Genomic DNA, 24,396 nt, shown 5'->3' on the forward strand with positions numbered 1-24,396 from the left:
AAACGCTCGTTTAATAACCATTTGATTTTTGGTTTCTAGTTTTTACTTTTTGTGTTTCAGAAGTTTTGATTATCATATATATATATATATGTATGTATGTATTTATTTATGTTTTTCAAATTGACAATTTGATCCATCCCTTAAGGAGTAACTGAGCCTTTTGAGTCATCAATCTCTACTCGAGTAATGCTCGAAACGCCCCTCAAGATTTCTCGAGCTACGCCCGAACCCTCTCTAGTCTCTATCAAAGCTCGAACCTCCTGTATTGATTAAGGGGCTGTTTGATATCCATTTTGTATCGAGTTTTTAGTACTCATTAAAAAAAATAATAATAATGGACTCAAATTCTTCAAAATGTCTAAATTTTTTATTTTATAATTTTTCCAAAATTCCTTATATAAGATTGTATTTAGAACATTGTTAGTAAATTAGTGTATAATATGCATATTAAGCATGTACATACGTGTTTTTCAAAAATATTTCTGTTTTCAATACACATCTTAATAATTCGATAAATTGTACAATTTTTAAAACTTCAACGTATGATACACACACTTATGTACTTTTTACGCTTAATGTAAGATATTTAGACCTATTTTTCAATAATATACATAAAATTTGGATACTATTTTATTAAAATTTCAGAATTTTTCAGAAATTAAAACACCACAAGAAATTAATCTATATATATATACATATAAAGCTAGCACCTTAAAATGGTGAAGCTTTCAAATATGACATTTCTAATTAGAATGTTAAAATAAAAAATATCAAATTAAAATGTTAATTAAAAATTCTAAAAGAAGTAAAAGATTCGCACATAGTGATAGTGTGGGGCATATTTATTGTTTATTTCTTTAAATCTTTAAAATAATTATAAAATCAGCATTTTAAATAAACGATATTATCTACGTTAAGAAGTAAAAAAATAAGTTAAATCTCATAATAAACTAGTATATTATGATTTAAATTTATTTTTAACGAAAATCGAATTTATCACTTACAAATGGAGAGGCGTGTGCCTAGAGAAGAAATGCTGTTTGGGATTGCGTGAGGGTCAGGGAGGCCCCCTGCTACGCATGTTTCATAACTACATCAACGACCCAACCAAAAAACAAAATTAAAAAAAAAATTAAATAAACATCAGTAACACAAACTCAACGAATCCAATCCAATCTGAGAAGAAGAAGAGGAAGGAGAGAGTGAGGAGGAGCTGAGAAGCAGAGAAGCATGGGCGACCCCGGGAAGCTCAACTCCTCAAGCTCCGAATTGGACCTCGATCGCCCCAACCTCGAAGATTACCTTCCTTCCGGCACCTCCATCCAGCAGGAACCCCAGGGCAAGCTTCGCCTGTATGTTTTATGCACTCCCTCTCTCTCTTTCTTGTTATTCTCTGTTTGGTTCCCGAGAAACTGTGGGAAAATTGAGAGAATTTTCTCATCTCATTTTGCTTCTCAGGCGTGATTTGCTTGACATATCTCCCACCTTAACGGAGGCTGCTGGTGCCATTATCGATGTAAGTCCTCGCTCTCCAGTTTCTTTCTCATTTGATTGTAGATTGCATCATCTGATAAGGTTCTAATTGTTTTGGGAGAAAGTGAAGTATTGAAATTTTTAACTGGAAGCTAGCTACAGTTTGCAATTTTGTGGAATTTTACTCAAATCTTTGTGTAAATTATTGAGCTTTTTTTTTATTTTTTTTTATTTGAACTGTAAGCTAGCCGGTTGAGTAATTAATTGGCTCTGGATTGCTCTATTTTCACCAATTTCTGTTGAGTTGAAAGCTTTGTGATTTTATCAAATTTTATGCAAGGACTGTATGAATTTGTATGATGATCATGAATTCGAATGAACAGGACTCGTTCACAAGGTGCTTTAAGTCCAATCCTCCGGAGCCGTGGAACTGGAATGTGTATTTGTTTCCTTTGTGGTGTTTTGGAGTGGTGGTTCGGTACTTCATTCTGTTTCCTGCGAGGTTAGAATCTTCTATGTTTGGTTGAAAAACTTCAATTGTTTCATGCATTCATTGCATCACGCAATAGCTTTACATGTTCTGGTTTGTGGGTATTGGAATTGCAATGCATAGTCTGACTGATTCTCGATGATTATGCTGTCCATGGACCATGGTTACGGGTTCTTATGTCATTTCTACTTTAGTCTCTTAAAGCGTCTCAATTAATTCTACAGGGTTCTCGTTTTGACGATCGGATGGATAATTTTCCTTTCGTCTTTCATTCCAGTGCACTTCCTGCTGAAGGGCCATGATAAATTGAGAAAGAATTTAGAGGTGCACATTCTTATCTATGACTTCATTTCCCTTGACTGGTTTCTATCCAAAATATTTGGTTTCAGTTTTTATTAATCAGCATTGCATGTTTTCTATCTTCTGATAACGATATTGGACCCCTCTAGGCATCAGGTCAAATGACGTTTGTATTTGCATAATTTATTAATGACTGCTCTAGTCGTGTAGTTGGCTTTATGCATATAGAATCTGTTTAAGCATGCTCAAACATAGTTGAAATGTGTCTATGCAAGAACGCTATTCTTCTTTCACACGGGTTAGAACAATGATGTATGGCATGCCACCTACATTGACTGGAAAATTTATGAGTAATCCATCCAATTTCGAAAATGGAAGCAATGACCCGCATTTCTTCTATGTATTATTACATATGGATGATGGCATAAGTTGTCCAGCTACCAACAAACCTTTGACTGGTAACCCAATCTTCTTACATCCACCCCAACTACCTCTCCTTATAAAATGAACCACAAACTATAAAATACAAAGATTATCCTCCGGCCAACGAGGGTTGGTTGAGTTGGTAAGGATTTTTTCTTCGCTAGACCAAGGCCTAGGTTTGAATCCCGTTGCCGGCAATCCCTCTTGGTGGGTGATCTGTAAAAACCAAAAAAAGGGGCTGAGACCACCTGTGTAAGTCCTCAAAGAGGCTTGTGGTATGCCCTAGCGGTGGGATGGGGTAGCCTCCCCTCCACTAAACTTTTCTAAATCAGAAGATTATCATCTGGCACAATTAATACACCTTTTATCTATCTGAGAACTGTCCGCAAAAAATTTGGAGTAATAAGGTAATGAAAGGTGGTCATTGTACTCTTCATAGGATTTTCTGGCAATTACATATGCATAATCTCAGGGGTGGATATCTCTAGTATAGTGTAACAGTTAACAAACTACATTTATGTTCCAATGCTCCTTCATTTCACTGTTTGTTTTCTGTAATGGCCTTCATGTAGTTATTAAGCTGTGATGTTTGTTTTCCTTTCAGAGGCTCTTGGTAGAGTTAATTTGTAGCTTCTTTGTTGCATCTTGGACTGGGGTTGTGAAGTACCACGGACCGCGGCCCAGCATGCGGCCTAAGCAGGTACATTTTTTTAGTCTCATAATTCCTTTTAAAACTTCATCCAATATTTTTCCATCTTTTTGGGAGCTGTTATCGGCACTCTGAAATGTCATCCTGTACCGCTCCACTTATATTTTCTCGCTTATGTTTTTATAAATCAGGACTGCAAGATGATTTTTTTTTGAGGACCAATTAAAGCTCCCATCTTTTACATAATCAATTTTTATTTGTTTCTTAAATGTCTGTCTTGAGATGTCTTTCATGGTTTGCGCAGGTCTTTGTGGCCAATCATACTTCCATGATTGATTTCATCATCTTAGAACAAATGACAGCATTTGCAGTAATTATGCAAAAGCATCCTGGATGGGTTGGTAAGTGTCAATGTACCTTTTACATTTTTGTAATCAATTATCAGAGTAGTATAGGTTTACATGGATATTTAGAATTGAATTATTGCAACCTTATCATAAATTATTGCTTATATCTTTATTGGAAGTGTGGCTGTCAAAAGTTCACAAAACATTTCAAGCACACTTTTATGTGTTATCCATGAAAATGAACCATTAGCATGCATGTATCATTTTGGATTTATCCAATTTAAGCAATTCTTGTACAATAATGATCCATTATAGATGTGTAAGTTGTTAGGACCATGGAATAGAAGTTTTCTGACTTTGTGCAATTTTATCATTTTCCGAGGTTAGCATACCAATGTAATAGTGATACCATTTCGTTGACTGAAAATGTATACTCTCGATAAGTTTTCTTGTTGTGCATTGATCATTGATGACTCTTATATGTTTTGAAGGAGGGGTGCTTGGTTCGTTTGAATGTCAGCACTTTTCTATTGTTGCTTTCCACAAAGAGTGAATCTTGAATACTGTCAAGATTGACAAAAATCCGAATTTGTCTTTTCTATAATAAGAAATAGAATCCAATGAGAATTCTCTTCGTTTATGCTTCTTGTGAAGGATTGTTGCAAAGCACTATTTTGGAGAGCGTAGGGTGCATTTGGTTCAATCGTTCAGAGGCAAAGGATCGGGAAATTGTAACAAAGAAGTAAGTATAAACCGAAAGTCCATAGTAGTATTTTTTTTTTTTTTTTCACACCATCGTCCATGTCATTGTTATATGAACAAGTACAGTTCCTTTTTTTCAGATTAAGGGACCATGTGCTGGGGGCAGACAATAACCCTCTCCTTATATTTCCTGAAGGAACGTGTGTAAACAATCACTACACTGTTATGTTTAAGAAGGTAACTGTGTTCTAGTTTAAATTTTGCTCATTTAAGTTTGTTTGATATTCACAACTAGTTTATATTTATTGCTTGATATTTGTTATTTACTCTTAACTTTCAATTTATATTTTGCTTAGGGTGCATTTGAGCTTGGCTGCTCAGTTTGCCCTGTCGCAATCAAGTACAACAAAATTTTTGTCGATGCTTTTTGGAACAGCAAAAAGTAAGGAGTGGATTCGATCCTTCGACATTCTTAATATTTTCCTTATTTGACTTGTGTGTTTGTTTGAAAGTGTCTACTTCACCTTGCACGCTATTTGAAGGCTTAAAATGTTCTATGATGCTTAAACATAGTAATTATACTTAGATTCCATTCCATAGAAATTGGCCATTGGTTGTGCTTAGATCTGTAATTTAGGAAACATTTACCAAGGTGTTGGGGGCCGTTGGGCTGTTGTGATACTAGAAGGGTTATATGATATGATTGTGTTGCAGGCAGTCCTTCACAATGCATCTGCTACAACTTATGACGTCATGGGCTGTTGTTTGTGATGTGTGGTATTTGGAGCCCCAAAACATTAGGCCTGGGGAAACCGCCATTGAATTTGCGGAGAGGTGAATGGTCTTTTTTGGACTTGTAATCAGTGACAACATGCTTGCCCACCCTTGGTTGGTATGGTCTTGTTTATCTCCACTATTTTGGATGCTTTCTATGCAGGGTCAGGGACATAATTTCTGTTCGAGCAGGACTTAAGATGGTTCCGTGGGACGGGTATCTGAAATACTCTCGGCCCAGCCCAAAGCACAGAGAGCGAAAGTAAATCAAACTTCTATTACCTCTCTCTCTCTCTCTCTCTCTCTCTCCCCAAGTGATTATGCAAATGAACAAAAAAAAGAAAGATTATACACATGCAGTTCGCAATCCTGGTGCTTATTGGTTGTTCTGTGTGTGCAGGCAACAAAGCTTTGCTGAGACTATGCTACGACGCCTAGAGGAAAACTAAACTATGTTTTTCTCTCTCTTAGTTGATTTACTTTAGCACGTAATGCATGTTCTTCCCTCAATTTCCTCTTCATAAGAGTTACTGGTTATGATGCCCGATAAGAAGCTGCCTTTTCTATAAAAGAAGTAAATGAACTACTTTCTCAATGCCAAGTTGTTTCTTGAATACAAACCATGTATGAAGCTTGATTTCCGCGGAGTTTGCTCGAAATTTTGTAGAAACTTGTCATCAGTTGAAACATCTTGGTCTTGTGCTGTGTCGCTAATTGAGTACACATCTTAACATGAATGTACCTTTATGTGAAATTGATGATTAGATGCCTTGGTCTTTGATTTTAGATTAGTTTTTATATTATGGTCTTTCTTCTTTCTTTTTGTGTTTTACCCTTTCGTCCCTTGATTCCCATGTGTCGTAAAATAAAATCTCCACTTTGGCAATTGAACTGAGGGCCAAGGAGATTCTCTTCTGCATAGATTCTCCGTCACCTTATGTTTTTTGGTATAATGTTTGTACGAGAAATTATTTTCATTTTTCATGGGATGTGAGAGCGTTGACTTCTTATACTTGTTGACGAAAGGGAAATTATTTTCATTTTCCACACAGATATTTTTCTGTTTATGTACGCTTGTACATTTGTATCGAATAAAGTAAAACAGAATTAAGAGACGAATAATCAAGATACTTACAAGAGAAAAATAAGATGTATGCGGAAATCATTACAGCTAGCTACAAACCGGTCAACGAAATGCAGGTCAAAATGTGAATTTTCTTTCTGGTTGATTCCGCCGGGAGCAAAATGCCGTTTCATATTTTGATGCACAACTTTAGCCGCACCGTCACATAAATAAAAATGCGTAGAGTTTGACTTCATCGTTTCAATAACACCATCATCTTCAATCAAACTTTTTTTTTTTTGGCATATAAACGAGGAGTTAAGCTGACTTGGAGGAGTTTTCAACGGTCCTCGTGGCAATGTCATGGATAAATTTTTCACACGGTTACCCATACAATTTCTATATGCATATGGTGTTGATGCGGTCATGACATTAGAAAGTTTAGAAATTTTTTAAGTGAGCTAATCTTCGTAATAATAAGTTTTCCATAATAATGTAATTCAAATTCGTTTTTGACGAGAATTGAATTTAAAATTTCTTACTTACAAGTGAAGAGAAATATCACTAGACCGTAGTACAAAGTAAGTTTATAATTAGGTTTTAAGTATAAACACACCAGCCACTTAGTACTATGGTATTTCTCTTTACTTGTAAGTGAGAGGTTTTAGAGAATTCTCGTTAAAGGCGAATTTGAATCATATTATTGCTAATTCATTATAATTATAAGATTAAGTCTCTCATTTTTAAGGTAAATGATGTCGTTTGTAAAAACAACAAAAAAAAAAATGTGTAAACACACCAACATAAATAAACACACGAACATATGTGTGCAACAAAACACCACCACCACATAAACCTCTCTTACTACTGTTCTTCCGTGTCTGTCTGTCTGTCTGTCTGTCTCTTTCTCTCTCTCTCTCTCTCTCTCTCTCTCTCTCTCTCTCTCTCTCAAGCAGTTCAGTCCACACCACCTCGTACTATTCTTCCCTCTCTTCTTTCTACTTAAACCCTCCTCTTAATCCTAAACCCACCACCACAACCGAGTCAAAAACCCAATACAATGTCCACACTCGCACTTCTCCTCACCCTCTCCCTCCTCTCATTTCTCCCCACACCTACCTCCTCCGCCACCTTCAACTGCTCCGTCCCCGCCTCCAACACCTGCCGCTCCCTCATCGCCTACATCCCCCCTAACTCCACCACCCTTAACTCCATCAAAACCCTCTTCAACGTCACCCACTTCCGCACCCTGCTCGGCGCCAACAACTTGCCCATCGCCACCGACCCGGCCTTACCCGTCTCCGCTAGACAAAAGGTCCTCGTCCCCTTCACCTGCGTCTGCCGCAACGGCACTGGCGTCTCCAACAAGCGGCCTCAGTACATAGTCAAGTCCGGCGACGACCTCGACCGCATAGCCACCGTCCTGTTCTCGAGGCTCGTGACGTACCAGGAAATCGCGGCGGTGAATAAGATATCCGACCCCAGTCTGATTCGGATCGGGCAGAAGCTGTGGATTCCGCTGCCGTGTAGCTGCGATGAAGTGGACGGTGAGAGGGTGGTCCATTACGGACACGTGGTGGCGAATGGGAGCTCGGTGGAGGCGATTGCGACGGAGTACGGGACGACCCAGGAGACTCTGCTGAGGATCAATGGGATATCGGATCCGAAGACCCTTCAGGCCGATCAAGTCCTCGATGTTCCTCTCAAAGGTCCTTTTTGGCTTTTCACCTTTTATGTCTTAACTTAATCATTAACTTGCCTTTTGTATTTTTTTGCGTTTAAGATTAGTAAAAAAGCAGTCTAAAAAGCTATTGACCTTCGATTTACATAAATGTTGATTGCGTGTTGGTGACAATAATTAACGACGTGACATCATTTCATTAAGTAGTCGTATTATTCAATTGGTCAGGTCTAACCTTAGGTTTTGCCTAGATTTAGAGTAAGGGTTAGGGAATCATTTTAAAGATAAAAAATGAACACCCATTTGGATTATTATAACTAGAATTGAGTTGCATCATTATCATGGTGACTTTGTTGAGATTTGGAAATTTGGATATGCTTTCAATTTATTTTCTCAAGTTAGATGGACCTAAATTTAATTATTTTGCAAAAGAATAAAAAATAGATGCCAGTTGTTGCTCAGGGTGGATTTATTTAAAATGTTTATGTCTTCCTCATTAGTTGTGCTTTTAATTTAAAACTAAGTAAACATCGAACATCTGCCGTCCTGTTTTTAGGTTTGTTTTTTAATTGCAATATATATTATACTATTTATGTATGTGTTCAAGAATTTCAAAGAGATGCTTTGACCATGTTTGGTAGGAGGAGGGATAGGAAAGTGTGAAGGAGGACTTTCCAGCTCTTGCATTGTTTGGTAGAGTGGAAAGATAAACAGAGAGGGGTACCTTTGGGGATATCCGATAAAATTGGAACGATACAGAGAAGGATAAAAGCGGGGTAGACCCGAGAGATATCTAGGGAAAGTTATTTTACTATGTCATACTTGTGGTGCGATGGCAAGTGCCTTCGCCCATGAGCGGTAGGTCTCGGGTTCGAGACTTGGGAGCAGCCTCTCCATAAATGGGGGTAAGGCTAGCCGACATTCACCTCTCCCAGACCCTGCGTAAAGCGGGAGCCTTGTGCACTGGGTACGACCTTTATACTTGTTTACAAGGTAAATTAATATGAAAAGAGTTTGCTTTTTCCTTTCCATCATCCCCATTTCTCATTTACCGAACATAAGTTTCAGATTGATCATGTAGTTTGACCTAAAAAACTCGTCGATTACTGCTTTCATGCTTCAGGCTGCTTGTAAGACCATTGTCCGTTGATTAGGTGCTACCGTGCTAATAGTTAAACTCGAAGTCTGCTCACTGTGGCGATCGCTTAGTTCACCTGACGCTTCCTTGATCTATTATTTGAAATATTTGCAGCATATCAATGCTTTAGTTACAGATTTACTGATGTTACAATTTTAATTGGCAGCTTGTTCGTCTTCCATATCCAATGAATCATCTGACGCCCGTTTACTGGTTTCTAATAACACCTACGTCTTTACTGCCAACGATTGCGTGAAGTGCCAATGCAGTTCTGCAAACAATTGGACGTGAGTGCATTGCTTACTGGTTTGGTTTTGTTATACTCGGTTTTCTTTTGCCATTGGTGGATTCTAACAATCTATGTCAATTTTCATATCTGTACAGCTTACAGTGCGAGCCATCCACCGTTAACTCAACTGTATGCCCTGCGATGCAATGCGAGGATTCAAGTCTGACTAGTCAGCTATTACTTGGCAACAGCACATCCGGTTGCAATCAAACCACCTGTGCCTATGCTGGTTATACTAACCAGACCAAGATTCTTACAACCTTGGTAACACACTCCACTTGTCCAGGTAAGCTCGCTTTACTCTGTTTCACGTGTAACAACTAAACATGCTATTAGTGGTAAAGAAATCTTTCATTTCTCTATCGGAGTCGGGGACCATATTCGATTTGGATATAAATTGACAAATACCGGATGACTTTCGACATATGCATTGTGTAAATTTTGTCAGCAATTACGTGTTTAGCGGGTTGAAGTTGCCTATGATGATTTAGTTGGACATCTACGTGAACAGTGGTTATCAACAACTCGAACTGACATCTTTTTCTTTGTTGGCGAACAGCTTCGGATAATAAAAATAACGCTTCAAAGATGAGTTTGCGAGGCTCGAGTTGGAACTTCCTTTTCGTGGCAATTCACTTGGTGCCTCTCTTTCTTCATGTTCTTCAATGAGATGTTGGTAAGTCTCTACAATGTCGTCCACCTTTTGCTTGTTCTAAGAGGATGAAGGAACCAAATTATAATGTAATTCTTCTGTACATCTCCTAATGTGCGAGTAAATATCAAATGTATTGGCAAAGCCGTGCTCATGCCTTTCGCAGAGTAGATTTCTATGTTTTACGGTCGCTAGGAATCGAATCAAAGACGTTCAACTTCATGTAACTTATTTCCCTTCTATTTTGGTCATTTCGGATAACATTATTATGCTAAAAATTTGCTGGTTTGGAAGTTGGTTGTTCTTATTTTGTTTGTTGAATTTTGGAGAATAATTCCTGCAATTATATGATGCATCCCACCGAAACCTTACATAACTAGTTTTATTGGACCACTCCCAACCATTATCCTTACCCATTAACTATATGCTTATATTTCGCATAATGTTTAATCAATATAGCTAACTATTAATGTCATTGAGAACAGAGCAACTTACATGAAACGGGTTCATCGTTACATGATATTCCAATTCAATAATACAATGTCATTTGTTGAAAAATTTACACATGTCATTGTTAGAACGGGATGCCACCACTTCACTTGTTTGAACTCTTCAAACCCAAATTTGAAACATTCAAACAAAAAAACCCCAAACTTTCAAAAGAAAAACGACTCTCACAAAACATCATAGGACCAACAGAGATTTTACACATATGGATTAGTTCATAGAACAAGAAGATTTATTTCCATTAAGCATCATGTAATCATAGGGTAGAAAACAAAATCCCGACAAGGACAATGGTGACCACAAGTGGCGCATTGTACCCCGTTGGTCCACATTAGTTCGGGACACCATACGTAAGATGCACTACTGCGCCGGGAACAAATCCAGCCGAGTAAAAATCCTGCGACATGTCTCTCATCACCTGCTTCGGCGGAGCAGTAAATAAGTAAAACGGTAACTCCGGCCGAGCAACAACTTTCCTCATGTAATCCAACAAGCTCTGGATTTTATCCGACGGGTGAAAGGTCGCCTCCACTGTGCGGTTATCCGGAAACCTGACCCTAATCACCGCCTTTGTGATCGTCGACCTGCGTTTTGCGTCCTCTGCCTCTCTAATCTTCTGCGTTTTGAGGAGCTTGTCTTCTTGCTGTCGCGGGCGCTGAATGCTGTAGTAATCCTCTGGGGTGAAGTCGTAGAATTCGTCTGCGTTCTCCTCGATATTGGCCGTGCGGTCGATGCTGGCGGTGTGATCGACGGCGCCGATGAGCCGCCTTCGTTTGAAGGATCCCAAAGAGGAAACGTCAGCCGTCATCGTGAGAATTCACGGGTTCGCGACGGTGAACGAATTGGGGAACAAGAAGATGAAAAATTAACGTAGGGAATTTTGCGACCGTGTGACTGTATATACACACGATTGATTTTGCTATCCATTTAAATTTAGGAATAGCTTTTTAAGTTTTACTTTCGTGTTCCCATTTGGAATAGGATACGCTAATTAGACAAAATGTTTTATGAGATGAGCATAATTCCGTAATTTAGTTCCTAACAATAAAAGTATGTTAATATCATCGTTAAATTGTCACGTCAGTTAGCCTCTTTTAAAAAGTATTTTTGTTATACCAACTCTTCCACCTACTAGTTAGCCTCAGAACTTAAAACGTATTATATGTAAGGCGGTAAACTTCCATCCGTTGTGGGAGGTTGGTTGTTCATCCATTGCATCAAATTCCGATCGTGTTTTGAGCAGTTATGAGTAATGCTAGGCTTTCACAAGCATACTGAATGTACTTTCTCAATGATGGGATATGATTTTACACACATACAAACTCTAATTGATTTGTATTTACAATATATTAATTCACTTTTATCATAAACTAGTTGAGTCCAAATAAGATTCTTATACACAGTTACTAAGCGTGCTCTCCCATGTGGTAATGGCGGAACACGCCAATGTTTCCATTTGAATACAATCAATAAAATCCCATCTTTTGGCAACAAAAATGAAAAAAGATTCGTACACACATGTGAAGTGATAGTTACACGGTGGGACAAAACAAGAGAAATGATATCTACTTAAATTCCTTTCTCTTGCTGCAAACTCTTGTTATTTTTAGAGAAAAGATCTATACACACTATATTTGAAAAGATTATACACATTATTTTTCACTTCATGAAACCTTTTTTTTTTTTTTAAGCCATCGAATGTAATAAATCAAATAAAAATCAATTTTTGATGAAGCATCCGGAAGAGTAAAAAGTAATATGTGAAATCTTTGGTTTTTTCCTCTTTCTTTATCCCTATCCCGTAGGTACACCGTTTGAATCAATAGAGAACCTTTTTTTCTGTATCTGTATAAATGTATCTATATAAATCGATATTATTACGTTCCAATTCCTTCCCGATACCTCCCAAGGAAAATTCCGAATTGTATCTCATGAGGTGGCACGTGCTTAATATCCTGAGAGCGATGATCGCACAAAGTGAAACGCAAACCTCGTGACCACTTCCCCTTCCCCTCCACTATTTGCAGCAGCGTTCGCATCCGTGCCCATCAGACATGTAAATGCAAACCCAACCACTGACCACTCTTGGCCCCTCTCTATCTCTGTCTCTCTCACTCACTCAATTCTCCCTCTCTCTTCTTCTTCTTCACTGCAAAACCCCAATAATCTCACTCTCTCTCTGCACAAAGGTAACTCCTCTATTTTCTCTTTACTCTCTCTCTGTTTCCCCATTTTTTTTTATAAATTTTCATGGGAACCAAACAGATTGTTCGGGCGCCGCTTTAAATGTTTCGCAGTTTTGTTTTCGTTTTTGTCAAATGTGCTGTAATTTCTTTTCCCGAAACGGATTGTGGCTTTCACAAATTTGAATTTTTGTTTCGGAAAAGTGGGAACTGATTGTTTGATTGTGCAAATTTCGTTTCTTTTTGCATAATTGAGGTTTAATTATTGGTGGTAAGCCTTAGTGTTCGGAAATTCTGATAAATTTTGGATTTTCCCTTTGATTTTGAAGGAATTCCAACAACTGGTGAAAATGGTGGCTACCCTGTTCAGAAGTGGCGCCCTTTCTAACGGATTAACCGCCGGAGCCAGTGACCGCAACCCGATAACTCGAAAGTCCAGGTTGTTTAATTCATTGCACAGAAGGGGAGATTGTAATATTGTAGCAAGAAGTGGTAGGAAGGATTTGAGCAATGCCAATGCTGTGGGGGGATGCAATCTGTATGCTACACGAAGAGCACTGTGCACGCCGCTAGTGACACGCCGCAGAAGACCCTGTTTCCCCATGGTGGCTAATCAATTGAGTTCGGATTTGGGTGTGGGATCCTCTGAGGTGGAAGGGAAGTTGGGTTTGGAGGAAGAGGAAGCTCTCATAGGTGTAGGGAGTGGTGACCTGTAAGACCTTATAGCTTACAATCCCTTGTTATGTTTAAATTTTTGGTCGCTTTAGTTTCTTGAAATGCTGCTTTTATTGTTGTGTAACTTTTTTTTTTTTTTCTTGATTGATTCTCTTACTTTTGTAGTCTTATATAATTCTTCTTAAAATTGAACATAAAATAGGCGCGTTAATGGAGTTGCATGTTGCTTTTCTCTAAAATGCTTGGTAGTGATCTGTCTAAATTGAACTGCGCCTTTTACTTGCAACGAGATTCAAACGTTTCTTTTCAAATTTGTTAGAAACTTATCGTTTGAAAAAAAAAATTATGAGTTTGTAGAGTGGCTGGTGACTGAGCATGATAGCTCTAGATAAATGTTTCTACTTTTGATGGAAGCCTCCCAGTCCCTTCATCTTCTAGTCCCTCCCTTCGTATGTGGTTTGGTTTATAAGTGCAAGCAAGCTAATTTTGTTTTTATTTACTTAATTTTGATTATGAAGCTTATATGAGAAATATTACTGTCAATAGCTTTCGGGAATTGTCTATTTCAGCGAGTCTCTGAAATTGTTATTATTACTCTTAGTTTTTAGTTGATGGGGAGTATGAACTTCGCTACCTATGTTAAGCATTGTTTTTTGTTTGTTTTGAGTTAATGAGTTGAATAACATTTCTATCAGTGAAACATATTCTCCAGATGTCAAACGTGAGCTATTGATGCTTTCTTTACCTGCAATTCTGGGTCAGGCCATTGATCCATTAGCACAACTAATGGAGACTGCATACATTGGCAATTTGGGTTTGTTTCACTCCTTTAAATGTGTTCAATGACTGATAACTGTATAATTGGTTTGAATTTGGAGGTCTTTATTTATTTTGCTTTTGTTTTTCCATAGGTTCCGTGGAATTGGCTTCAGCTGGTATTTCAATGAACATCTTTAATTATATCTCAAAGATATTTAATATCCCTCTCCTCAGTGTTGCTACATCTTTTGTTGCTGAAGACCTTGCTAAGAGTGAAAGTAAAGTTTCTACTTCAGGTGAAGTTCAACTTTTGTTTTACTTCCCTCGTCATCTTTGTTGTACACATATTTGGTCTGTCTTTATGTCTAAGTTAGAGCAGAGATTACTTAAACCTTTTTTTTTTGGGAATCTGATTTTGGCTGATTTTCTTACAGAAAATGGTTATCTAGATGGCAATACTAATGGTAAACCCAAACCTGTTGATGGAGTCGTTGAGAGAAAGCAGCTATCTTCAGTGTCTACAGCTTTATTGTTAGCAGTTGGGATTGGAATATTTGAGGCCGTGGCCCTGTCTTTGGGATCTGGGTTGTTTCTAAATATGATGGGCATATCATCAGTAGGTTACCTGATCTAAAGTTACTTCTCATACTGATTTGTTTGTCTTCCTTGTCTTATATCTTTTTACATGATTATACAAACTTTCTTTTTTTGTATACTTAAATGCAATTATATATATGTGAACAATTACTATACAAGTTTCTAGTTCTTGTGCAAGTGCGGGTACTTAATTTGATTTTTTATTTTTGGTTATGGGGGGACCTTATACGTTTTCTGGTTTCCCCTCTCATATTTGACTGTTTAATTTAAGGAAGATCTTTTTTCCCCCCGAATATCACAGGACTCACCTATGTGCATTCAAGCACAACGATTTCTTCAACTAAGAGCATTTGGTGCTCCCGCAGTTGTAGCATCTTTGGCTCTTCAAGGAGTTTTCCGTGGATTTAAGGATACAAAAACTCCAGTACTATGTCTAGGCAAGTTTTTGGTTATATATATTTTAAACGTTCAAGTGACATCCCTTTCTAGATAGCAGTATGAATTTGTCTTGTGTGACTGCTGAAATGCCTGGTTAATCTATTGTTGTCAGCATCTTGCTGAGGGGAGAGCACTGGGGAAGTGGTGGAACACTTTTTTATCCACTACAATGCTATATATTTGTGATACATGTCCAAATAGCCTTTAGCATCTTTTGATTGAATATGAAATAATTGAAGCTTTTGGGATGGAAAGTCTAGTTTTCTATAAGGTGTACACACACACACACACACACACACACACACACACCCATATAACACACACAAAATATTGGTCTATTATTCTTGCACAGTGTATTTATAGTCATGTCTCCAACTTGTTGATTTCCATTTGTTTTTAGTCAAGTTTGAGTGGTCCTTAGAGTTAATTGATGTATTGTTATTCGTGCAGGTATTGGTAATTCGTTAGCTGTGTTTTTGTTGCCCCTCCTTATTTATTATTTTCGTTTGGGTGCAACTGGTGCAGCCATTTCCACTGTTATATCTCAGTATGTGATTTTCAATAGACTTTCTGTCAATATTACCCTTTTTTATCTGTAATTAGAAAATGAACTTTATGGAATTTTGTTTTTCAGATACACTGTCACCTTTTTAATGATCTGGTTTCTAAATAAGAGAGCTATACTATTGCCTCCGAAGGTTGGATCACTACAATTTGGTGGATACCTTAAATCCGGTAAGTTTTATTTCCTTTTATTGAACGTTTTACTCTCTCATCTATCTGAATATATACAGCTTTCTTCCAGCTCTCCAATTCGTTGATTTTCTTGACTATTATAGTAATTCACTTTATCTTCCGATTCAGTGCACATGTATCAGGGCAGTTTATATTAATGTTTCTTTTGTCTTTATGTTGGTTGTTAAACTTCTTTCATTACCCTAGCGATAATTCTCTCGTCTTCATATTCAAAGTTTGTTACCTAATTGCTTTTGGTAACAACTCTGCGATGTTGTAGGTGGTTTTCTTCTTGGACGAACTATTGCTTGTCTTACAACCTTGACATTGGGAACATCAATGGCTGCTCGTCAAGGTCCAGTAGCTATGGCTGCTCATCAGATATGTATTCAAGTTTGGTTGGCTGTATCCCTTCTAACTGATGCAATGGCTGCATCTGGTCAGGTATGGACTTGCGCTTTTTATCATCAGTCTGTATCTACTTGTTTCCATTATTGAATCCGCATGTGAAGCCTACGTATAGTTTCACTAAAATTCACTGATATTTGTTTTCTCGAGTTGGAGTTTTTGGAAGAATTGTGTCTTTGTATATGGCATCAAAGTTATGAAGCTAAAATGTCTCTATTTGCAGGCCCTGATTGCAAGTTACTTATCAAAAGGTGAATACAAAATTGTGAAAGAAGTTGCTGACTCTGCGTTAAAGGTATTTGTTTTATTGACTTATCTGTGGTGTAGTTTTGTTACGTTGCATATGTAGTTTCTTGATTTCAAATACGATAAATTTATGTGAATGTTTTTTTCAGATAGGATTGTTCACAGGTATTTCCTTGTCTGTAATTTTGGGAGTATCTTTTGGTTCTCTAGCTACGTTGTTCACCAACGATCCTGAAGTATTAGCAATTGTTAGATCTGGGATATTGGTACGTATTCAAATTTATGTGTGGTGGTATATTAGTCTAGATTTATGCAACATGTCTTTAACATAGGTAATGATGTTTAATTTTCCACAGTTTGTCAGTGCTAGTCAGCCTTTAAATGCTCTAGCTTATGTTTTCGATGGCCTCCATTATGGTGTTTCAGATTTTGCATATGCCGCCCGCTCCATGGTAAGCTTGCTCCCTTAGAAGAGCCAAAGTTATTCAGTCATGTCTTTATTATTACTTTGACTATGAAAGTGTACATATTTTTCTTTTTGTTGCTGACAAAATCTCTATTATTAATAGATGGTAGTGGGGGCATTATCTTCCGCATTTTTGCTATATGCTCCTTCCATCTTTGGCCTTCATGGAGTTTGGCTGGGTTTGACTCTCTTCATGGGCTTGCGTGCAGTTGCAGGCTATGCCAGGTAATAATATACCATGTCAAATTTTGATTATCAACATTAATCGTGAATATAATACTCTTTTCGATAACCAATCCAACTTTAATTAAGTGGCTGGTTTATAACTCCTTACGATAATAAAATCTAAGGCTTCTAATGCTAAAATATGAATACATCATTTGCTTATTTTGCTAGTAGAAGAGGCATAATGATTATTCATTTCTGGATTTTACATTTATCAACATCATCGCTATCTCTGTTGCTGCTTATTCGTATCTTTGTTTTTCTTCTGTTCTCCTTTCAGATATCTGTCAAAATCAGGCCCGTGGTGGTTCGTGCACAGGGATTTCCAGACAGTTCAGGTTAGTGGACATTCAAAATTCTTGTAATGCTGCATTTTTCCGTAGTTGTTGGAATATGCCGATGAAGCTGTTAAAAGTTAATGTTGTGACCGCCTCATCTATTTTTCCCTTTAAAATCTTATTTAAAATTTAGAGATAGGATTTATATGAACTATGAACATGTTTCCAGGTTTTAGAATGAGCCTAAAACTGCATGATCCACTTCTTTTCCCAGCTAGCCACTTGAGATTGGCAAAATCAATTCGATTGAATGACATCATAGGCCGAGTATCTCCCACAAGCCGAAGAGAGGTTTCAGCTGCGAATTGCGCATTTGTTTCAATATTTGTATTATATGATTATATGTTTTTATATTCATTGATAATTTTTGCGTACGAAAAGCAGACCCGAATATTCCTTAGTACATATTCTTGTAAATTACAGTTTACCATACTTTTACTGCAATCCTCGTGGTGAAAAAGTTATAATAAACACATGTGGTGAGTCGTGTTAGCAAATACAGTCCAATTCCAAACTTTAGTTATAAGACCCCAGGGGCTAAAGTCTTCATGAGATTGTTTTCCTGGAAACAATGTAGCTTCTACTTCTTGGATGCATCTCTCTTGGCCTTGACTTCACTAAATTCACACTCCTTCCGTTGTGGATCCTCCCCAAACCCCAACGCTTGACAACGAGGCATGCCGTTTGGCGCTCCAGCCACTGGAAGCTGCGTTGGAAGCTGGTGCTAAAGTTTCTAGCTACACAAAAGGACTTTGAAAACCCCGTGACCATGGCAATTATTGCCAAATGCGAGTTTGAACAAACGAGTTTTTAGATAATATCGTTTGTTTAAAAAATAAAACAAAAAGACTTCAAAATCCACTCAATACTACAACCCTTTTATTGAGTTGCTTCAAACTAAAGGGGACAGAATTTAACCCCATTTGCATGCTTTCGTTTCGGTTGGAAATATAAAACGCAAATCAGGAACAAAACCGTCATCTTAGTTTAAAGATGCATTGCCTGAATACAACGACGGGTTCAACATGAAATTTTATGCAACAAAATACAAGTGCCTGAGTACAACGACGGGTTCAAACATGAGCTTTTATGCAGCAAAATACAAGGAAAATTAATCTTTTATTATGTTGCTGTTGACCATTTCAAGAGGAAGCATAATCCATGGGGCCATAAGGCTCAAACAATTCAGCAAAGAGTCCCTTCTTTCTTTTGGGGTTCCATCCCATTTCCTTGCACAACTGGTCATTGTACCACAGATGGAGGGCACCGATGCATGATCTCCGGTAGTATTGGCTGGAAGCGTATCGCTTCGCTTCGCGTATGCGTCCCATTTTTCCACATCTTTCTCCATCTCTTTTATGCTTGGTAGCTTAAATGTGCCTCCGAGAAGCTCCGCTAGCCATCTGCATCTCATCTCGGAGGCGTATAAGTTCGGAATACTTTCGGAGAATCCAATTACTGCTAGCTGTGGAATTCTTCCATGTATGCATTCCCTGATTGATATAAAATCATACGTGAGTTTCCTATTCAAATGCTGTATCTAATAAAAGTACCTAACAGAAACATTTGTGCCACATTTACAGATCGCACGTCATTCGAAATTAGACCCAAATAGACAATTTGTTATTTAAGAGATGTAATCAGTAAATGTGGTACGGTCTATGAAATGAGCTTAACCTGTAAAGGGGTAATATGGACTTAGGCGAACCGAGGATGTAGTCCTGAAAGGTGGGAGACACAAACATGTCCTTGAGCTTTTTCTCGCGCCCTAAACCCAGTAGCCAAGATGACCAAATCTGACTTCACAGGGGAGCTTCACCATGTTGTGCTTTGGCCTGTTATCTCACCAACTTATAAACCCACAGTTGAACAATTTAAAATACAAGAAATAAAGACACCGAGAAATTTACGAGGTTCGGCAAAAAATCCTGCCTACGTCCCCGGAGAGATATTGCTCTTCACTATGAGAATAATAGTACAAGTACACATGAGTTAAATCAACATAACCCAATCCCAAATCCCTTGCACACCCACTCATAGAATTTTCCCAAGAGCCTCACTCTACCCCAAGAGTTCTTTCACTATAATACTTTTCACTCTAGCTCTCTTGATTTTCTCTCACCCATGCCCATGCTTTCCCATGGGAGAGCCGAATGCTCTCCCCCTTTGGATGCTCTCTAATACCCTCTCTCTCCCTCGGCTCCTTGCAATTAAATGGACAGAAAAGTGAGTCAACTTCTCCTTTTTTTCATAGACACAATGATGATCCATCATGCTCCCTTTTCTTCAAAACCCAAAACCACTTTCGGCATGCAAATGGGAAATGAATAAAAAATGCCAAAACAAAGGAATCCCATGAAACATCATCATTGTCTTCCACTATTAACCAAAATGAGATATGGACATATTTGGCCACTATTCCGAAAGCATAACACACAAAGTCACTTAATTGTTAACAGCTCAAAATATGAGCCAATCACAACAATCTCCACCTTGGCGAATATACTGTGCAAAAAATCCTTGCACCCATCACCAAAGTCCATTGGCCTTAAGTACCAGCATACACACACTGAATAAACCTCGTTGGTCCTGTTCCGATTCAGTCACTGCCAATGCATGTGCAGCTGCTGCAAGCTAAAAATCACAATTTAGCTTCAGACAGGATCTCGACACATCCTCGTCTCCTCCAACAGGTTTTCCTCCTCTTCATTGTCTGCAACCTGGAAACTCGTCAGCGCGCCCGTTTCCAGCAACAACTCATCGAGCCAGACAAAATTCCCACACTTCCTCCTACCTCAGGACCATCTCATCACCTGTGAATCCCATAGCTCCACCTGCTGCAAAACCCCTGCAACACTTGAGACTAAACATCACCTGGAGAAGTGTTGCTTCGAGTACCTAGAGGACATACTCAAAGTCTTCCGCCACAAACTTGCTACAACCCGGCCTTGCACTCGTAGCACTGTGGACCCTTGCCTCCGGAACCGGATCTGAACCTGCTGTCTCTCTCAGATCCTCTTTCCAATTTTCTTCCACGATTCCAACCTTTAATAACTTAAGCAGTCTTGTGCCCACCATTATCCATGGTCTCCTTTGTGTATCATTCCACACCAAAGAAGTTTGCACCTGCTCCAAACTTACTGTAATTTTCCATGCAGTAAAGTTTCACAAGGTTCTTAGACAAATCTGAAAGTGAGGTAAGAAGAAAGAGGCCTTTGTCTTCTTCCTCAACATCAACTTTCGCAGTTGATCTAAGCATCCCTGAACACGACTTCCATTTCTTCAGGCTTCCATTACTCTCCTTTACCAAGAGTAAAACCGCATCTCCCATTAAACTGCTCAACTGAAAAATTCTTGGTGAACAACAAATCTGGACCTCCAACGAACCAAAGCCTCCAACGATGCTCTGATACCAATTGTTGTGCTTTGGCCTGTTATCTCACCAACTTATAAACCCACAGTTGAACAATTTAAAATACAAGAAATAAAGACACCGAGAAATTTACGAGGTTCGGCAAAAAATCCTGCCTACGTCCCCGGAGAGATATTGCTCTTCACTATGAGAATAATAGTACAAGTACACATGAGTTAAATCAACATAACCCAATCCCAAATCCCTTGCACACCCACTCATAGAATTTTCCCAAGAGCCTCACTCTACCCCAAGAGTTCTTTCACTATAATACTTTTCACTCTAGCTCTCTTGATTTTCTCTCACCCATGCCCATGCTTTCCCATGGGAGAGCCGAATGCTCTCCCCCTTTGGATGCTCTCTAATACCCTCTCTCTCCCTCGGCTCCTTGCAATTAAATGGACAGAAAAGTGAGTCAACTTCTCCTTTTTTTCATAGACACAATGATGATCCATCATGCTCCCTTTTCTTCAAAACCCAAAACCACTTTCGGCATGCAAATGGGAAATGAATAAAAAATGCCAAAACAAAGGAATCCCATGAAACATCATCATTGTCTTCCACTATTAACCAAAATGAGATATGGACATATTTGGCCACTATTCCGAAAGCATAACACACAAAGTCACTTAATTGTTAACAGCTCAAAATATGAGCCAATCACAACACACCATTAACCAGAATCCCATCTTGGCAAAAGCCAAAGCCGCCAGGAGACTTTTTTCAGTATGATGCTTCCCTCTCGGACTCGATCAAAGAACTTTTCCGGTACTGTTGCTATCATACAAGAACTGATTTCTTGAAGGAAACTGTGCTTAGGTACCATTCCATACTTGGCTAAACCAAGCTTCTTATTTTTATAGCTTTCGACAAATTTCGAAAACCCCCATCTCTGTTCAATCCTTATAAGTTTTGTTAGTTTATCTATAAGCATCACAATCAAAAGGCATAATTAGGGTTAGCAAAATGAAGTTTACCACAGGTGAAATAATTGTTGCAAGGAGACTGAGCAGGATGCCTTCACCGGGCTTGTGTACCAAGAGCTCCGAGAAGCGATTGAAGTATAAGTATGCGATGGGAAAGCCCCATGGAAGATAGCCAGGAAGATTCCAGTGTTCTGTCTTGTACAACACTGTGCATGGATTTTCAACCCCTGAATATTACCAACTATTGAATTAAGGGAAAATGCAACACAAACAATCTATTAAAATGGTCAAATTATTGCTGAGCTACTTCTTGGACTTGTGTAACGTGGCATTTAAATTCTCAGTTTAGTATAATTACCATTTGCGATTGAGCACTCCATCGCAATGTCCATTGCAAATTTCTGAAATCCCACAACAGTTACTTGCTTTCCTTCCACAAATTTAGCTGCGCTTTCGTAATCCATGTCGGCATAATTCATGGAGTGTATAACCTCTCCGTGAAATGCTTCTGGTTCCTTGTTTGGAGGGAACTCGGGAATGTTTGGAACGTCGCTGAATCGCCCGATGCAAAGGATCACAAAGTCCACCACATGAATCTGCTCATTCATACTAGATCAGTATGACTGAAATATTGACAGCTTGATAACATAATATAATTAAACTTGAAAGCATACGTATATAAATATATGCACATAATATAAGTATTGTAAAGAATGACAAAAGGATGTTTGCCAGAATAATTCTTTCATTCATTGAGTTGAAAAATATATATAACTGTGATCCTATAATCAAGGAATACAATCAAGTAAATTATTCTATACAAAGTCAACTATATTCAATTACAATCAAAGTATATACTTGGTTGCTAATATATCTGTAAATTTGTGGGATAGAGTTGACGTTCCAACACTCCCCCTCAAGTTGGAGAGTGTATATCTAGAACTCCCAACTTGCGTAACATAGCTAAGAAAGCATCCTTTCCCAACGCCTTTGTGAACACATCTGCAAGTTGTTGTGATGAAGAGACATGTTTTGTTATAACTGAACCATCTTGAATTTTGTCTCTGATAAAATGGCAATCAATCTCTATGTGTCGAGTTCGTTCATGGAAGATTGGGTTAGTAGCTATGTGTAAAGCTGCTGGGTTGTCACAATGTAGGGTTACAGCCCCTAGATGTGATAAATTTAGGTCTCTAAGAAGGTATCGAAGCCATGAAAGCTCACAACAAGCACCTGTCATAGCTCTCTACTCGGCTTCAGCTGAAGATAATGACACTGTCTTCTGTCTCATTGATCTCCAAGAAATTAAGGAGGATCCAAAAAATATGCAATATCCAGTAGTAGACCTTTGAGTCATCGGGCAACCTGCCCAGTCCGAGTCACAGTAAGCTCTCAAAACTATTTTGTTTTGTGAGGAAAAGAAAAGACCTTGACCTGGTGTGCCTTTGAGGTACCTTAGAACACGAAGTGCTACTTCCATATGAGGTTTACGTGGCTCATGCATGAAGTGACTCAAGACATGCATTGAATAAATGATGTCAGGACGAGTTATCGTCAAGTAAATCTGTTGATGCACAAAATCAACGAGGACTTTGGTATAACAGAAAGTGTTAAGTTTGTGACCTTCGCTAGATTGCTCCGGTCACTAGTGTGGATAAGTAAGTAAATGGATAGGGACAGGGAAGCAAACACAAGATGTACGTGGTTCACCCAGATTGGCTACTTCCACGGAGTAGAGGAGTTCTCATTAATTGTGAAGGGTTTACACAAGTACATAGGTTTAAGCTTTCTTTTAGTGAGTACTAGTGAATGATTTAGTACAAATGACATTCGGAAATATTGTGAGAGAATGATCTCTATTTATAGAAGAGAGTTTCTAGTTTCATTTTGACATTGACACGTGTCGTGTTGTGATTGGCTTCTGATGTTGACACGTGTCACGCTATGATTGGCTTCTGATGTCGACATGTGTCGCGCTGTGATTGGCCTCCTGGTTGGAGGGAAACTCTTCTGGGTCCTTAACGGTATAACGTTGACCGGTGCTTAGTAGTTTCGGGATTGATCAAGTATGGTACAAACAGTGCTCCCCTAAGTTCCCGAGTGAGGGAAACTCCTCGGTTGGGGACTTGTAAGATCCAAGTTATTGAGTAATCACGAAACTTCTAAGTACCGAAGTGTGGTATCATTTTCACTTGCCTTATCTGTCTCATATGTAGATGTGGCATCTTCTTTGGAAGTACTTTTCCTCCATCCAAGGGTGGTATCTTTAACCGATGAAGATGCACAAGGTAATGTATCAATTTCACTTGAAGCTTACTTGTAGTTTCGGGCTTGGTCAAGTGCGATACAAACCCTATAGTAGGAGTCCCCCAAGTCGCCAAGCTAGGAGATTTGCCGAAGGAGGTAACAGACAAGGTAAGCAATTAGACTTCTAAGCAAGCAACCTGGATCGGAGGTTTGACTTCGGCTTCCTGTTGATTGTTCTCCTTCTTCTTATGTT

At 38.5% G+C, this 24,396-nt stretch overlaps 4 protein-coding genes and 1 long non-coding RNA gene across 10 annotated transcripts; 3 read left to right on the plus strand and 2 right to left on the minus strand.

The window, feature by feature from the left end:
• The first annotated feature begins 1,028 nt into the window (after positions 1-1,028).
• Positions 1,029-5,753, plus strand: LOC103446228 (glycerol-3-phosphate acyltransferase 9). Its single transcript, XM_008385312.4, has 12 exons — positions 1,029-1,352; positions 1,459-1,516; positions 1,857-1,975; positions 2,188-2,287; positions 3,291-3,386; positions 3,640-3,736; positions 4,337-4,424; positions 4,525-4,621; positions 4,741-4,826; positions 5,099-5,218; positions 5,322-5,420; positions 5,559-5,753. Exons 1-12 carry the CDS (start codon positions 1,231-1,233, stop codon positions 5,605-5,607), a joined length of 1,131 nt encoding a protein of 376 aa, XP_008383534.3. The 5' UTR covers positions 1,029-1,230; the 3' UTR covers positions 5,608-5,753.
• A 1,123-nt stretch (positions 5,754-6,876) lies between these two features.
• LOC103446235 (lysM domain-containing GPI-anchored protein 2) lies at positions 6,877-10,274 on the plus strand. The gene is made up of 4 exons (XM_008385320.4): positions 6,877-7,930; positions 9,207-9,327; positions 9,425-9,615; positions 9,889-10,274. The coding sequence occupies exons 1-4, from the start codon at positions 7,282-7,284 to the stop codon at positions 9,996-9,998; spliced, it is 1,071 nt and encodes a 356-aa protein (XP_008383542.3). The 5' UTR covers positions 6,877-7,281; the 3' UTR covers positions 9,999-10,274.
• A 545-nt stretch (positions 10,275-10,819) lies between these two features.
• LOC103446234 (plant UBX domain-containing protein 1-like) lies at positions 10,820-11,296 on the minus strand. Its single transcript, XM_008385319.4, has one exon. The coding sequence runs from the start codon at positions 11,294-11,296 to the stop codon at positions 10,820-10,822; it is 477 nt and encodes a 158-aa protein (XP_008383541.3).
• Positions 11,297-12,383: 1,087 nt separating this feature from the next.
• LOC103446231 (protein DETOXIFICATION 45, chloroplastic) lies at positions 12,384-18,055 on the plus strand. Of its 6 annotated transcripts, none has more exons than XM_070822441.1 (15): positions 12,384-12,677; positions 13,001-13,383; positions 14,042-14,160; positions 14,258-14,401; positions 14,540-14,721; positions 15,004-15,139; positions 15,591-15,687; positions 15,775-15,875; positions 16,156-16,319; positions 16,507-16,578; positions 16,679-16,795; positions 16,886-16,981; positions 17,099-17,220; positions 17,501-17,558; positions 17,728-18,055. In XM_070822441.1, exons 1-15 carry the CDS (start codon positions 12,549-12,551, stop codon positions 17,737-17,739), a joined length of 1,932 nt encoding a protein of 643 aa, XP_070678542.1. In that variant the 5' UTR covers positions 12,384-12,548; the 3' UTR covers positions 17,740-18,055. The 6 variants fall into 6 exon arrangements, with proteins under 6 accessions (XP_070678542.1, XP_070678541.1, XP_070678546.1 ...); XM_070822440.1 differs by having other exon boundaries at positions 12,395-12,677; positions 17,773-18,055; XM_070822445.1 differs by having other exon boundaries at positions 12,576-12,677; positions 14,059-14,160; positions 17,773-18,055.
• A 501-nt stretch (positions 18,056-18,556) lies between these two features.
• LOC139196463 (uncharacterized) lies at positions 18,557-19,728 on the minus strand. The gene is made up of 2 exons (XR_011581390.1): positions 19,236-19,728; positions 18,557-19,051 (listed from the first exon to the last, which is right to left on the minus strand). It is a non-coding gene; the product is annotated as an uncharacterized lncRNA (long non-coding RNA).
• Positions 19,729-24,396: the final 4,668 nt, after the last annotated feature.

This window comes from Malus domestica, chromosome 05 (genome assembly GCF_042453785.1).
Source record: "Malus domestica chromosome 05, GDT2T_hap1".
NCBI classification, from domain to species: domain Eukaryota; kingdom Viridiplantae; phylum Streptophyta; class Magnoliopsida; order Rosales; family Rosaceae; genus Malus; species Malus domestica.